Source organism: Chanodichthys erythropterus, chromosome 24 (assembly GCF_024489055.1).
Source record: "Chanodichthys erythropterus isolate Z2021 chromosome 24, ASM2448905v1, whole genome shotgun sequence".
NCBI lineage: Eukaryota > Metazoa > Chordata > Actinopteri > Cypriniformes > Xenocyprididae > Chanodichthys > Chanodichthys erythropterus.
In genome coordinates, this window is record NC_090244.1 from 10515531 (window position 1) to 10529802 (window position 14272).

A 14272-nucleotide genomic window follows, 5' to 3' on the forward strand; every position below is an offset into this window, starting at 1 on the left:
AGTAATGTATCCTAATGTTTCGTAATAAAACTGTTAATCAAAATCGTATTAGTTATAATAATATTTAAACTCATAAAAGGACTACTTTGCGTCTCTATACACTACCCACTCTTTCTGAGGTTATGCTGCTGCATTAAAGGTGCCCTAGAACCAGTTTTCACAAGATGTAATATAAGTCTAAGGTGTCCCCTGAATGTGTCTGTGAAGTTTCAGCTCAAAATACCCCATAGATTTTTTTTTAATACATTTTTTTAACTGCCTATTTTGGGGCATCATTAACTATGCACCGATTCAGCGCGTGGCCCCTTTAAATCACGTGCTCCCTGCCCCCCGAGCTCTCGACTATAATACAGTGCATTTACAAAGTTCACACAGCTAATATAACCCTCAAATGGATCTTTGCAAGATGTTCGTCATGCATACTGCATGCATGCGTTGGATCATGTGAGTATAGTATTTATTTGGATGTTTACATTTGATTCTGAATGAGTTTGAGGCTGTGCTTCCTAGCTAAAGCTAACATTACACACTGTTGGAGAGATTTATATAGAATGAAGTTGTGTTTATGCATTATACAGACTGCAAGTGTTTCAAAATAAAATTTGCGACGGCTCTCTTGTCTCAGTGAATATAGTAAGAAACAATGGTAACTTTAACCACATTTGACAGTACATTAGCAACATGCTAACGAAACATTTAGAAAGAGAGTTTACAAATATCACTTAAAATATCATGTTATCATGGATCATGTCAGTTATAATTTCCCGCTCCATCTGCCATTTTTTGCTATTGTTCTTACTTGCTTACCTAGTCTGATGATTCAGCTGTGCACAGATCCAGACGTTAATACTGCCTGCCCTTGTCTAATGCCTTGAACATGGGCTGGCATATGCAAATATTGGGGTCATACATATTATTGATCTCGACTGTTACGTAACAGTCAGTGTTATGCTGAGATTCGCCTGTTCTTCAGGGGTCTTTTAAACAAATGAGATTTACACAAGAAGGAGGAAACAATGGTATTTGAGACTCACTGTATGACATTTCCTTGTACTGAACTCTTGCCAACTATGCCAAGGTAAATTCAATTTTTGATTCTAGGGCACCTTTAACAGGCATATTCAGCTCATGCAAGAACAAAATGATGATGCTTTGGAAAAGAGAGCCAAACCATTCTTATGTATTTCCCAAAGCTCGTAATTGACGGCTTTTTGGCAAAGCTACATGTTATGAAAAGAAGTGTGCGGGAGAACAGTGTGTGAAATCAATGCCAAGACAGTCCCTGGCTGCCTTCAAACTCAAACAGAGGGAAAGTTTAGCAAAGCCTTTTTCTCAAGTCCTAAAGACACACAGCACTTCCAATATCATGTAAAATAATACAAATTCTGTCATTTACTCACCCTCATGTCGTTCAAAACCTGTATAGTTTTCTTCTGTGGAACACAATGTAATTTTTTGAGCATCCCGGCCAATCGTTTCCATCGACTGAAAGTGGGTGCAAAGTTCCAAACGACAAAAAAGCACCAAAAGGTATCATTAAAGTGGTCTATACGACTAGTGTGTAATCTTATGAAGCCATGCGATAATTTTCTGTAAGCAACATACATAAATGGACGTCATTATTTACTTAACATCTACTTTAAGTTCATGAGAGAAAGTAGCGATGACGAATTCATAAAAGGAATCGTTCTTTTGAGTCGGATCTTTCGAACCGGATGAATCAGTTCACAAATCCGCTCTGAATGATTGGTTATGGAGTTCCTGAGTTCAACTCAATGACTCAATTGCAGCATTTAAAAGCGATTCAGCTCAATCGGATGCCACGAAAGGAGCTTTAATTCAGCAAGTTGAATGAATTACGTTTTTAAAACTGTAATGGTGCTTTTGTGTCCTTTTAAGCTTGTAGCTTCAGTCCTCACAGTAACTGTATGGGGGGAAATTACCAATACAGTTATTAAAAATGTATCCTTTTCATGTTACATGGAAGAAAGAAAGTCACATATGGGTGAGAAAATGACAACAACTTTAATTTTGGGGTGAACTGCATGGTTATTATTGTGAACATGATTTCACCAAGTAACCTACAACATGTTCCTGGATCAACATCTTTGTTGATCCTGCAACAACATTCCAATAAACTCTGAGGGACAAGTTTACAGTTTATGTCAAGTTTAGGCTTGTAACCAGGGTTATATGCTTCTACATCAGTGTAATTCATCGAATTTCCCGCTGATTTTAGTGATAATTATGTCTATGACTAAAATTACTGACAGGAATGGAGGGGAGTAGAACAGTATCTCTACAAATTTACATTTCACACTTCATCTCTCAATCAGACCTGATAATTATCTCTATATGATAATTATCTCTATGGGCACTATGGGAGTTATGTGCAACTTGACTTACATACACTGTTAACCAGATTGCATCACTTCCAGTTGAGGTCTTTTGTATGTGCTTCGTTAAATACGAAGCCGCTTTAATCAAGATACCTTCAAAGGAGCTACCAAAGCTGACCATAACCGATATGCAGAATGATATCTAAAAGTTTTTTATTTTTCTTCTTCCCACTAACATTTAGATATTTAAACACAATAAAACCTTAAAAGTCCAAAGATATCGCTGTCAGTTCACACTGCTGTTAATGGTTTTTATGACAAGTGGCTGCAGTTTCTGGTTTGGTCATGTGTCCTTCGACATATCCATTTAATCACATCTGCCAAATACACTATTATATGAAAGATGGCTTAAATGTTCCATCAGGCCAAAGCAAGCATAATGTGTCCGGCTGCGTACGCACAGCTATTTATACCACAATTTTAGGGCATGGAACGTCAGTAGAGGTCATGAATCCTGGGTGATGACAGCTCTGGTGGAACTGATGAGATCAAGATGTTGTTTAGAGAAATCAAAGTGAGGATAAGCACCCTACAAATGCAACTCTGCCAACCTGCAACAAGACAGACAAAATTGGCCTGAATTTGGCCACTATGGGATTCCTTATCTGAATTACATTCTAACTTCAATTATTTAAATGGGACATCAGCAAGTCATATGCTTTGTAACTTTTGATTTAGGATTAAAATCGCAAAGCACATATGAAACACATATTTTACCTGTCCGAATCAGGGTAAATAAATAGGGCTTAACTCTAGCAGAACATTTGACATAAAAAGAGCGGCAGCACCTGTCATGCCGTTCTATTTGCAGTGCGTCATCAAATCGTTTTGCATTAATGGTCCAATCAGAAAGAATGTTTGTAGTCAGCAGCTGATGAAGGCTTATGTGCATCGTTTTCATTATTGGCATCTCTGGCAGTAACCTAATTGCCTGGCAAGGCCAGACTGATATATCTTCTACAAGATATATCAGTCTGGTCAGTCTGACCTCCGTCGCGATTCGAGTCAACTCCAAACCGTACCGTGCAATCAGATTCGTTTATTTCAGTGACGCAAACAGCGTCACTCTAGTGTGGCGAAAGTCCCTTCAATATCAACAAAGAGAGTTTGTTCTATTCAGCCATGAATTCAGTTTTAAATGACTAAAAACACATTGATTATTTACTTTTCGCTGTTGACTCTCTTGTCGCTTTGCTAACGTCATATCCGCCCTTCTCTGATTGGTTTACTCCGCTTCCTGTTTGCTCGGATTTGTTCCGCCCTAGAAATCGAATTGATTCAATGGCCGACCAGACTCATCCGCTGGTTCAGCGGTGAGGCTGGATTTTCCAGGCAAGTAACCTAAGTCTTTCCTCTACTCAGTAATACTCAGTAGTAATCTTTGCAGAGGGAACCCATACAATATGCAATATTAGCATTAATTTTGATTGGATGAGCCACACTTGAAACTACCTAAAATGAAAAACTATTACTTGGCTTTTATTATTTTAGTACTTTTATTATTATTATAATTTTTATTATTATAAAAAATAGTCATCCTAAACACACACACATATAAAAAAGAATAAAAAATTCTAAACAAAAATTATAAATTATAATAAATTTATATATATATATAAATTAATTTAAGAAATATATTGAATCTGATTGGATGAGAGGGATTTGTATCACTCTGCTTGAACGACTGTCCACCGTTTTTTTTTTTTTTTTTACAAAGACTACACTTTTTTACAAATACTACCATAAACTGTACTTTTAAGAGTTTTTTGGGTGAGAATGTAGTTGTTTAGACCTGAAATATTTGACTCATATTCAATCATAGCACCTGTTTTACAATTTATTTAGAAATTTTCGGTGACGCGAGCTCCAGGCCGTCAGCGGCCGTTCAGTGCTCGTGTACCCGCCAAGAACAGCTTCATCTTGGTCAGTGCTTCGGGGATTTGCCGCTGGCCTTTATAGTGGTTAAACATGAGATATAATTCATTTTGGGTACATAAAACAGTCTTATTATTCTATTACTTGTTCCTGAGCAAATTGAATTGTGCTATGTTAAATTTAATATTTTAATATTAGGACTATATTTAACTTACATCCTTTAGAGCACTGCTTTTGTACGTTTGACTGAATTGTACAATTGTGTTTATTTCCTATTGTCATTTATAATGGCTATTATTATATGGCTATTATTTTATATAAATAAAATGTTGTATTTGGTACTGAGAAAGGACCCATAGTGTGGAATATGAATTGAGTAAAAGTTACATTAATACGTATTAATTAATTACATTAATATTAGATGGCGGTAAACTTTACGAGTGAATGAGTCTCAAGTCTCAAGAGACTTTTAAATTGAAAGGGACTTTTGTAAACAAAGGACATTGTTTTAGCGCTGTATGTTATGGAAAATCCCATTAACTGTAAAAAGGACAAATCCAAAGATCGCTTTCCTCGGTTGACATTCAAACGGATTTTTATAATGGATATAATACATTATGGACATCGACCTGAAGAATGAATGTTATATCAGACACAGGTAATGCTCGCTCAGGCTATCTCTCTCTCTCTCTCTCTCTCGATAATACTATACAAAATAGTTTTAATGACAGGACTCAACATTCCTTCATTACTAGTTCTAAAGTGATGTTTTAGAATTAGTCAAGGAGCCTTGGTCAAACTGTCAACTTGAGATTTGAATCCGTGGCGGAAGGAAGTAGTGCTGCACAAAAGAGGGTTTTAAAGGCACTCTGTTGTTATTTCTTATTTATTTACACACTCGTGCAGTCGAGCTGTTGTATAAATGCAGTATCACACGTGTAGCCATGCAATATGGCTATAAAAATAATAAACTCTACTAAACATAAATTTAAATTATATAATCAAATAATATGAGAAATATATTACTAATAATAATAATAAATTGAAAATGCCGCAGTGTTTACACTCTTCGGGGTATGTATCACACGACTTTGCACATTAAAGTGGAATTGTAGAAAGTATTTGAAGTATTTTGAACACAATCAGCTGTGTGTTATTAATTGCAAACAAAACTAAAATTAGTGATCCCAGAACTCTGGTTCTGTGTTCTGGGTAACAGGGTTGAAGCCTGATACCAAGGGAGCTTGACCCTTTCCCAGGCGTGTAGTGATGAGCTGACGCAGGACGTGCTAACAACAGCTCCTGGTACAGCATCCGTCTTCACCTCTGTCCTGTTCCCAGTGACGCTGTTGGTCATTATGCGACTTGAGATGTGTTTCGCAAGTTCAGGTTTCAGAGCTGTGAGTTTCCAGGCATTTGTTTCCAGGCTAAAATAAGAATTAGCAGCTCTTGCTAATTGCAGCTGTGATCAAGGCCTTAAGATTTCATTTTAGTGCAGCACACAAGTACAGTAGGTAATTGGTTATGACAAGAATCTTTCTGCAGTTTATAGAGATCAGTACGGAAGAGGATTAGGGCCAAGCAATAATAAAAAAATAAAACCATCTCGAGATTAAAGTTGTTAAATTTCGAGAAAAAAATCGTTAAATTTAGAGAAAAAAGTCGAGATAAAATGAAAAAAGTCGTTAAATTATGAATTTGTTCTTATAATTTAACGACTTTTTTCTCGTAATTTAATTACTTTATTCTCAACATTTTATCTCGACTTTTTTCTTGAAATTGAATGACTTTAATCTCGAGATGGTTTTATTTTTTTATTATTGCTTGGCCCTAATCCTCTTCCGTAGATCAAAGGTATTAAAGAACTGTTTTTTTTCTCCAACCACTCAAGACATTTTTTCAGTCTTGTATTTTTATTTTTATTTTTTTTTGGAACAAATTCCAGGATTGTTTTGAAATGTAATTCTTATCTGAATTGAGTTTTCAAGGAGGAATTGTGTCAAATTAATTAAAAAATATTTTTTGAGCACTGCTAAGAGTTACAATTTGACACTTTGTACAGTAAGTTGGCTATCCTTTATCCTTTAAAAGGAGAGAGAAAAAAAGAGAAAATCAAAAGTCTAATTAGGTAAAAGGACCATTATAATGAGAACAAAATGCTTAGCATACATTAACATTCAGTATGTTGGAATATGGTCTTGTGACTGACCATGTGTAAAACAAACTGTTTTACACATCAGAATGCACTGGAAGTTTATTTTTTGGCGGTTACAATTTGACGCTCTGTACAGTAAGTTGGCTATTTGGCAGTTACAATTTGACACTTTGTACAGTAAGTTGGCTATTTGGCGGTTACAATTTGACGCTTTGTACAGTAAGTTGGCTATTTGGCGGTTACAATTTGACGCTTTGTACAGTAAGTTGGCTATTTGGCAGTTACAATTTGACGCTTTGTACAGTAAGTTGGCTATTTGGCGGTTACAATTTGACGCTTTGTACAGTAAGTTGGCTATTTGGCGGTTACAATTTGACGCTTTGTACAGTAAGTTGGCTATTTGGCGGATACAATTTGACGCTTTGTACAGTAAGTTGGCTATTTGGCAGTTACAATTTGACACTTTGTACAGTAAGTTGGCTATTTGGCACAATGGAAGCTCATTTTAGAAAACAGCTTGAATTATAAAGCATGAATGAAATTACGTCGCCACCACACCACAGTTATCAGGGACTTTAAAAGGAGAGAGAAAAAAAGAGAAAATCAAAAGTCTAATTAGGTAAAAGGACCATTATAATGAGAACAAAATGCTTAGCATACATTAACATTCAGTATGTTGGAATATGGTCTTGTGACTGACCATGTGTAAAACAAACTGTTTTACACATCAGAATGCACTGGAAGTTTATTTTTTGGCGGTTACAATTTGACGCTCTGTACAGTAAGTTGGCTATTTGGCGGTTACAATTTGACGCTTTGTACAGTAAGTTGGCTATTTGGCGGTTACAATTTGACGCTTTGTACAGTAAGTTGGCTATTTGGCGGTTACAATTTGACGCTTTGTACAGTAAGTTGGCTATTTGGCGGTTACAATTTGACGCTTTGTACAGTAAGTTGGCTATTTGGCAGTTACAATTTGACGCTTTGTACAGTAAGTTGGCTATTTGGCAGTTACAATTTGACACTTTGTACAGTAAGTTGGCTATTTGGCACAATGGAAGCTCATTTTAGAAAACAGCTTGAATTATAAAGCATGAATGAAATTACGTCGCCACCACACCACAGTTATCAGGGACTTTAAAAGGAGAGAGAAAAAAAGAGAAAATCAAAAGTCTAATTAGGTAAAAGGACCATTATAATGAGAACAAAATGCTTAGCATACATTAACATTCAGTATGTTGGAATATGTCTTGTCACTGACCATGTGTAAAACAAACAAATCAGAATGCACTGGAAGTTTATTTTTTGCGGAGGATGCATGATTCTGATGTGTAAAATGTTCTTTTAAAATCACCATAAAATGCTGAAAATTCCATCTAAATAGAGTTTAGCTTCATCAACTTGGCCATTAAACCAATCGTGATAAATTGAGTTTGTAATGGAGATAAATTGTTTGTAATTTTACAAAATATAAAATAAATGAATAATAAAAAGTGAAAAATGTATATGTATACACTCATTATGGTTTAAGAGTAACATACCTTGTTTAATCACTAGAGGGCAGTATATATGAAACATGACTAATGCCACAGTGACAACAGATAATAACAATCAAAATGGAGTTAATGGTGTATTGTGTCACATCAGTAGTTTCTCCACAGATATTAGCAACAAGAACAGCATGAAACATTTACCAGACATTGTCTATCATACATCATTAAAAAAACAAAAGAAAAAGAAGTTGTAGACAGCATAAGAAAATTTGCGTCTGAGTTTAGCATTCCTCAGATAGCTCTGGACAGTTTGCCATCAACTCTGACGCATCCAAAGCAAAAGACTGAACTAATTAGATGATGGTGCGAGATGTTCTCTTGCCCCCGTAGCATTACTCGACATTTCCCTCGAGTACGGAGCTCTATTTAAAAACATTTTTGACCTTCATGTTTGACTAGGCTAAAGAGTAAGAGGATTAAGACAAGAAAAAAACACCCCTTCCCTTGCCAATCTCCTCCCACCATTCCACCAATGCTAATGTTGTCATTCACATCTTAGCCTTTTTCATTATCTGTCATTCAAGTACAACCCATGACCATTAGTAAAATTCAAAGGGGCCTGGGACAAAATTTGCTCCATACATGAAATGTACCATGACAAATTATGGAAGTCTATTACCCCTTGAGAATTAAAAAAAAGGCTATAAAGTCACAATTTACAAGAAAATTTGAGAAATAAAGTCTCATATGAATACTATGTGAATTACAGCTGATTCTACCTTATAGTTGGTTATTGTATTATATGTGAATATGTATGTTTAGTTACACATATTAAAGGTGCCCTAGATTCAAAAATTTAATTTACCTCGGCACAGTTAAATAACAAGAGTTCAGTACATGGAAATGACATACAGTGAGTGAGAGTATGTCTCAAACACCATTGTTTACTCCTTCTTATATAAATCTCATTTGTTTAAAAGACCTCTGAAGAACAGGCGAATCTCAACATAACACTGACTGTTACATAACAGTCGGGATCATTAATATGTACGCCCCCAATATTTGCATATGCCAGCCCATGTTCCCAACATTATGAAAGGCATTAGACAAGGGAAGCCAGTAACGTCTGAATCTGCACAGGTGATTTAACAGACTAGGTAAGCAAGCAAGGACAATAGCAAAAAATAGCAGATGGAGCAATAATAACTGACATGATCCATGATAACATGATATTTTTAGTGATATTTGTAAATTGTCTTTCTAAATGTTTCGTTAGCATGTTGCTAATGTACTGTTAAATGTGGTTAAAGTTACCATCGTTTATAGACAAGAGTCGTCGCTATTTTCATTTTTAAACACTTGCAGTCTGTATAATTCATAAACACATCTTCATTCTTTATAAATCTCTCCAACAGTGTAGCATTAGCCGTTAGCCACGGAGCACAGCCTCAAACTCATACAGAATCAATGTAAACATAAAAATAAACACTGTACTTACGCGATTAGACATGCTGCATGACGAACACTTTGTAAAGATCCATTTTGAGGGTTATATTAGCTGTGTGAACTTTTTTTATGTTGTTTAAGGCAAGCACGAGCTCTTGGGGCGTAAAGCACGAGATTTAAAGGGCCACACACCCTGAATCGGCTCATTTCTAATTATGCCACAAAATAGGCAGTTAAAAAAAAAAATCTATGGGGTATTTTGAGCTGAAACTTCACAGACACATTCAGGGGACACCTTAGACTTATATTACATCTTTTAAAAAAAAGTTCTAGGGCACCTTTAACAACCAGTCAGTAAGGCTCACAAACCCGGGTTAGAGAGCGGTACAGGGACGATGTCAAAATGTGGTAAACACAACTTGACGATACTTGGCTGTTTTGTTCTACAACGTAAACTGCACATGCAATGTAAAAACCCCATTATAAAACCCCATAGGAAAATTTTGACAGATGCAGTGTCGAATTAGTCATTCACAGTGCCCCACTATAAGTGCACCTGATAACGTCCGCTATGGTTTCAGACACCATTACAAATGGCTGTCCCCTCAAATAGTGCCCTATTTAAGGGTATAGGGGGCGATTTCAGACACAGCCTTACCGTATAATGACTGCCCACTACTGGTGGAACTCGTGCATAAGGTTTAAATGAAATGCACTAAGCCCTTGATTCACTATGGAGCTGGTTGATTATATAAACCCCTTTTGTACTTATGCATTTTTTTTATGCACCATTCTATATACTTATAAGTTGTTGGAGAAAATATATAAAATCCTATATGAGCTATTGGAGAAAAATGAAATTACACAACTGAAACAAAATACCAATAGTAAAAACTTTGACTGAATATAAGGTAGCTACAAATATTATGTGATTAAATCTCAACATAATAAATATATTATACACTATTATGTGATTAATTCTCAAAATAATCAATATATCATATACTTCAGTTAAGTGCAATCTGCTGTTACATCACAATCAAGTTGAATTGTGGGATATATAGAGCTGCTTGAAGTGTACATGAGAGTAGACTTGCTCCCTCGGTCAAAATCGAGGGGATGAGGGTCTGTCCGTATAAACTTCCCTCATCCACTTCACGAAGTGGAACCCACTTCAAAATGGAGTGGAAGTGCTTAGGGAAGCTCACGAGTATATGTCTAAAATGGGAGTGGAACGCAGCCGTTATCGGTTCATATTGGTTGATTCAGATTCGTGAGTCTGATTCGGAAACCACGTTTTAGGCGGTTTTGTGAACCGATTCAAAAGAGTCATTTGTTCGAGAATCGTACCTCAGATAGCAAGAACTTTTGGGATAGCTGTCACATCTGGCCTAGATATGGCATGGCTGAGCACAGCACATGTGGGCCATTTCTTTTTTTCTTCCTTTTTTTTACAGATGGTGAGTGATAAAGATTGGTGAGACATGCTAAAATTAAGTTATTGTAACTACTGTAAGTTAATTCATACATTTGACACTTCCACTTGGTGTAAATGTGGTTAAATAATCGCTTTTGTTCTCATGGTCTGTCAGCCACATTTGGGCCATGTAAGAGCCATCAGTCCTTTACAGAACTCAACCATACAAGAATTACATACACGGTTCACATATGGCCCACATTTGTTTTTATTATTTGGCTCACTATGGGTGGGATTATGACACTGTTTTGGTTCAGCTCTGGCTAAAAAGACGTGGACCAGTTTTGGGCTGGTAAACATGATCTAATCTAGGCCAAACTTTTTATTATTTTTTTTAGGCCAAATCTATGCCATAGAGTGAATCTGCGGCAAAATATTCTACACATCTACAAATATGGAAACTACCAATCTGCTAAATATCAAGCTTCTTATTTGAAGACATCTATGGGCAGTCAAGTTGATGTTGACACACATACAGTATGTGAGCAACACAGATGGACATTTCTCTCAGTAAGCACTTAGGAAGGCTCTGGTTGACGCTTCTGTCATGCAGACAAACCTGAAATGATAGCTTGGGATTATCAGTTCAACTCCTACTGTGACTAAAAGGGCATGATGAAGTTCACGGGCACTCTGTGTAACTTGTACTAAGCCGCTGGGAGTATAGCAAGTGCCAAAGACCGCGGCCAAACTTCGGCGTTGAGTCAAGTTAAAGGACACAGGTTCATTCAGCAACATTGGCATATTCATATATTGACACGCATACACAACCCAAGCACACCCACATACACAAAGCAACTCCCACCTAGGCATGTCAATCATCAATCATCAACAGAGGATTTATGGAAAATCAGCTTTCTCATCGATAACATTAATCACTTCAGTGAAATTCCAGCACTACACCGGATCAAAGGTAGAAGCCTATATTGCATGTCAGTAACTGCATATGGTTTCTTAAAATAGTTTGGCAATAGACTTGGTAACTACACTACAAATCACAACATAAAGAGTTGATATTCCATTCTCAGCACTGAGATCCAAAGAAGAAACTCAGCCATTCACTTCTGACCAGAATGATAAATTAGGAGTCACTGAGCTGTGGCAGACAGATGGAAAAGAGATAAACCTCTGCTGCGAGCCAAATGAGCCACTGGGAGAGAGAGAGAGAGAGAGGTAGAGGCTTGCATGTGTGTTGACATTTCTCTGCACTACTGTATTAATAATACAAACAATAAATCCACAGTTTATGTAAACATGCAATATAGGTCAATGTGTTTACTATTAGATAGAGATGCAATAATTCTTAAGTAATATTGAAACCAATGATTTTCATGTTAACACTAATATCTGACAAATAGCCAATATTATAAATGTCACTTTCAAAAAATGTAATTGTACATATAAAATCTACCCAGCTAACAAAAATATGTTCTGAGAACGTTTTGCTAATGTTGCCATTAAGTTATTTCTGAATGTTCATTTTTTAAAATGTCTTAAAAATGTCTTATGTGAACATTAAGGGAACATTCCATTTTATCATTTTGCCAACATTTTGGGAATGTTACATTTTAATATTCTGAAACAATAAAAAAGTTAGACTAGCATCCCAGTAAAATGTTTCAGGAAAAAATGTTCCATGAACAATGTATAAACATCTGTTTCTAATAACGTTCTCAAAACGTTAGCACAAAAATAACTTTGAACGAACATTCTGTTAACGTTACTGGAAGAATGTTCCTTCAAAATCTTGACAGAAGTTCTGAGAACGTTCCCTGTTAACTGGGTGTATGTAGAAATATATTTCCTACACTGTAAAAATTATTTTCATGATTTAATTATCTTAGTTGATTTGACAAAAGAAAAAAAAAAGTTATGTTGTTCAGATACAAGTTTTAATGAACTCAAAAAAGCAACCAGGTTACTTTAACCAACAATATATATATATATATATATATATATATATATATATATATATATATATATATATATATATATATATATATATATATATATATATATATATATATATATATATATTTTTTTTTTTTTTTTTTTACAATATAATCTTTTTAATTAATTTATGTATTTTCCAATTAAAGGTGCAGTATGTAAGAATTCTGTCTGCTAGAGGCCTATTCAAAACAAAGGCGTAGCTTGATGATGCCAAGTTTGAGAGCGGAATCTTGGGACATGTGGTCTCCACCTCAACGGACGGTGCAAAAGAATAGGGATAGGACTCGGGAAGAAATCATGTTCATGGATGCGATTATTAACATTACTGTAGTATGAAGCAGAGCAGGACTGAGTGTTGTGGAAGCTGAACGAGACTGCTGGAGAGATTGCGCAACACACGCCTCACGAGCAGCGGAACTTATTATGTTGCAGTCACCGGCGCTGCTTACGCTTCTGCTTTTCCGGTCATGAGTATGAGGTAACGCAACTCTGTTTATCATATTAGATACATTTGAGAGTGTTGAAAATGATGTTATAACGTTACTCTGAGCGTTCGCTCGGTGGCTGCTGTGAGACACTTGTTTGAGACACACTGCAGTAAGATTTTAGAATATTATATTAAATGCTGGATGGCTTGTGTTGATAAATGGCATGCAATTCATTTTAAAACATAGCTATTGTATGATGGAGAAAATGCTGTATTACTGTTACTAAAAATAAAGCTGCATCTGATTATGCTATGTTAGCTACTTGACAAAATAGTGTTTTTCTCTGAGGCATGGTAAAGCATGGTACTCGCAAAAAATCAAGAAAAATAGATTTAAACAATAAGACTAAACGTGTTGAGCTATATAACAACAATTTGTTCTCTGTCTATAAATATATCAAAACAGTTGTTCCCTTGTCTATTAAAACATGTAATATATTAAAGCGTTTTTGGTGTTTCCATGGTTTCTACAAAATAAAACCTGAAACCGAGGCAGACCGAGGGTAATGCGGGTATAACGCAACTGACAGGCGACTCCTCACACGTCCCGGAGCCTTGGTTAAAATTGCAATTTTCTTACGATTTACAAATAGTTGGAATATTGTAAGTACTCAAGTGAACGAAATATATAACACTGGCCTAGTGGTTTTTGGATATTTTACTGCAAAAATCTTACATATTGCACCTTTAAACTGCACTAAATTCATGCATTACATTTACATGTGCTCTAAGATCTTGCCATTTGTGTACATTTGTAAATTGTTACTCATTTATGTCAATTTATTGCAGTAGTTTGCACATGAATATAAATGTTTGTGTCCATGCCTGTTATCATCAGCAGGTCATGAATGTTAAAAGCAGCCATGCTTCACCTTTGACCCTAGACGGTGACGAACTTTTGGTCAAAGGCTCAGAAATGCACCTGCTTAAAAGGCCAGCTGCTCATACCAGATATAACTTTATTGCAGACCGTTCAACTCTCACATA

At 35.9% G+C, this 14272-nt stretch overlaps 1 protein-coding gene across 5 annotated transcripts in view; it reads right to left on the bottom strand.

The window, feature by feature from the left end:
• LOC137015254 (cytosolic carboxypeptidase 4) overlaps positions 1–14272 on the bottom strand; it is a 202989-nt gene that overhangs the window by 167036 nt on the left and 21681 nt on the right. The window contains exon 1 of one of the 5 annotated variants that reach the window (XM_067380093.1): positions 1401–1679. The exons of 3 other annotated variants lie outside the window; for them this stretch is intronic. In XM_067380093.1, the coding sequence (XP_067236194.1) occupies positions 1401–1482 (82 nt within the window). In that variant the 5' untranslated portion in view covers positions 1483–1679. Of the gene's footprint in view, positions 1–1400; positions 1680–14272 lie in introns of those variants that run through there. One more of the 5 variants, XM_067380095.1, reaches the window with a different exon arrangement.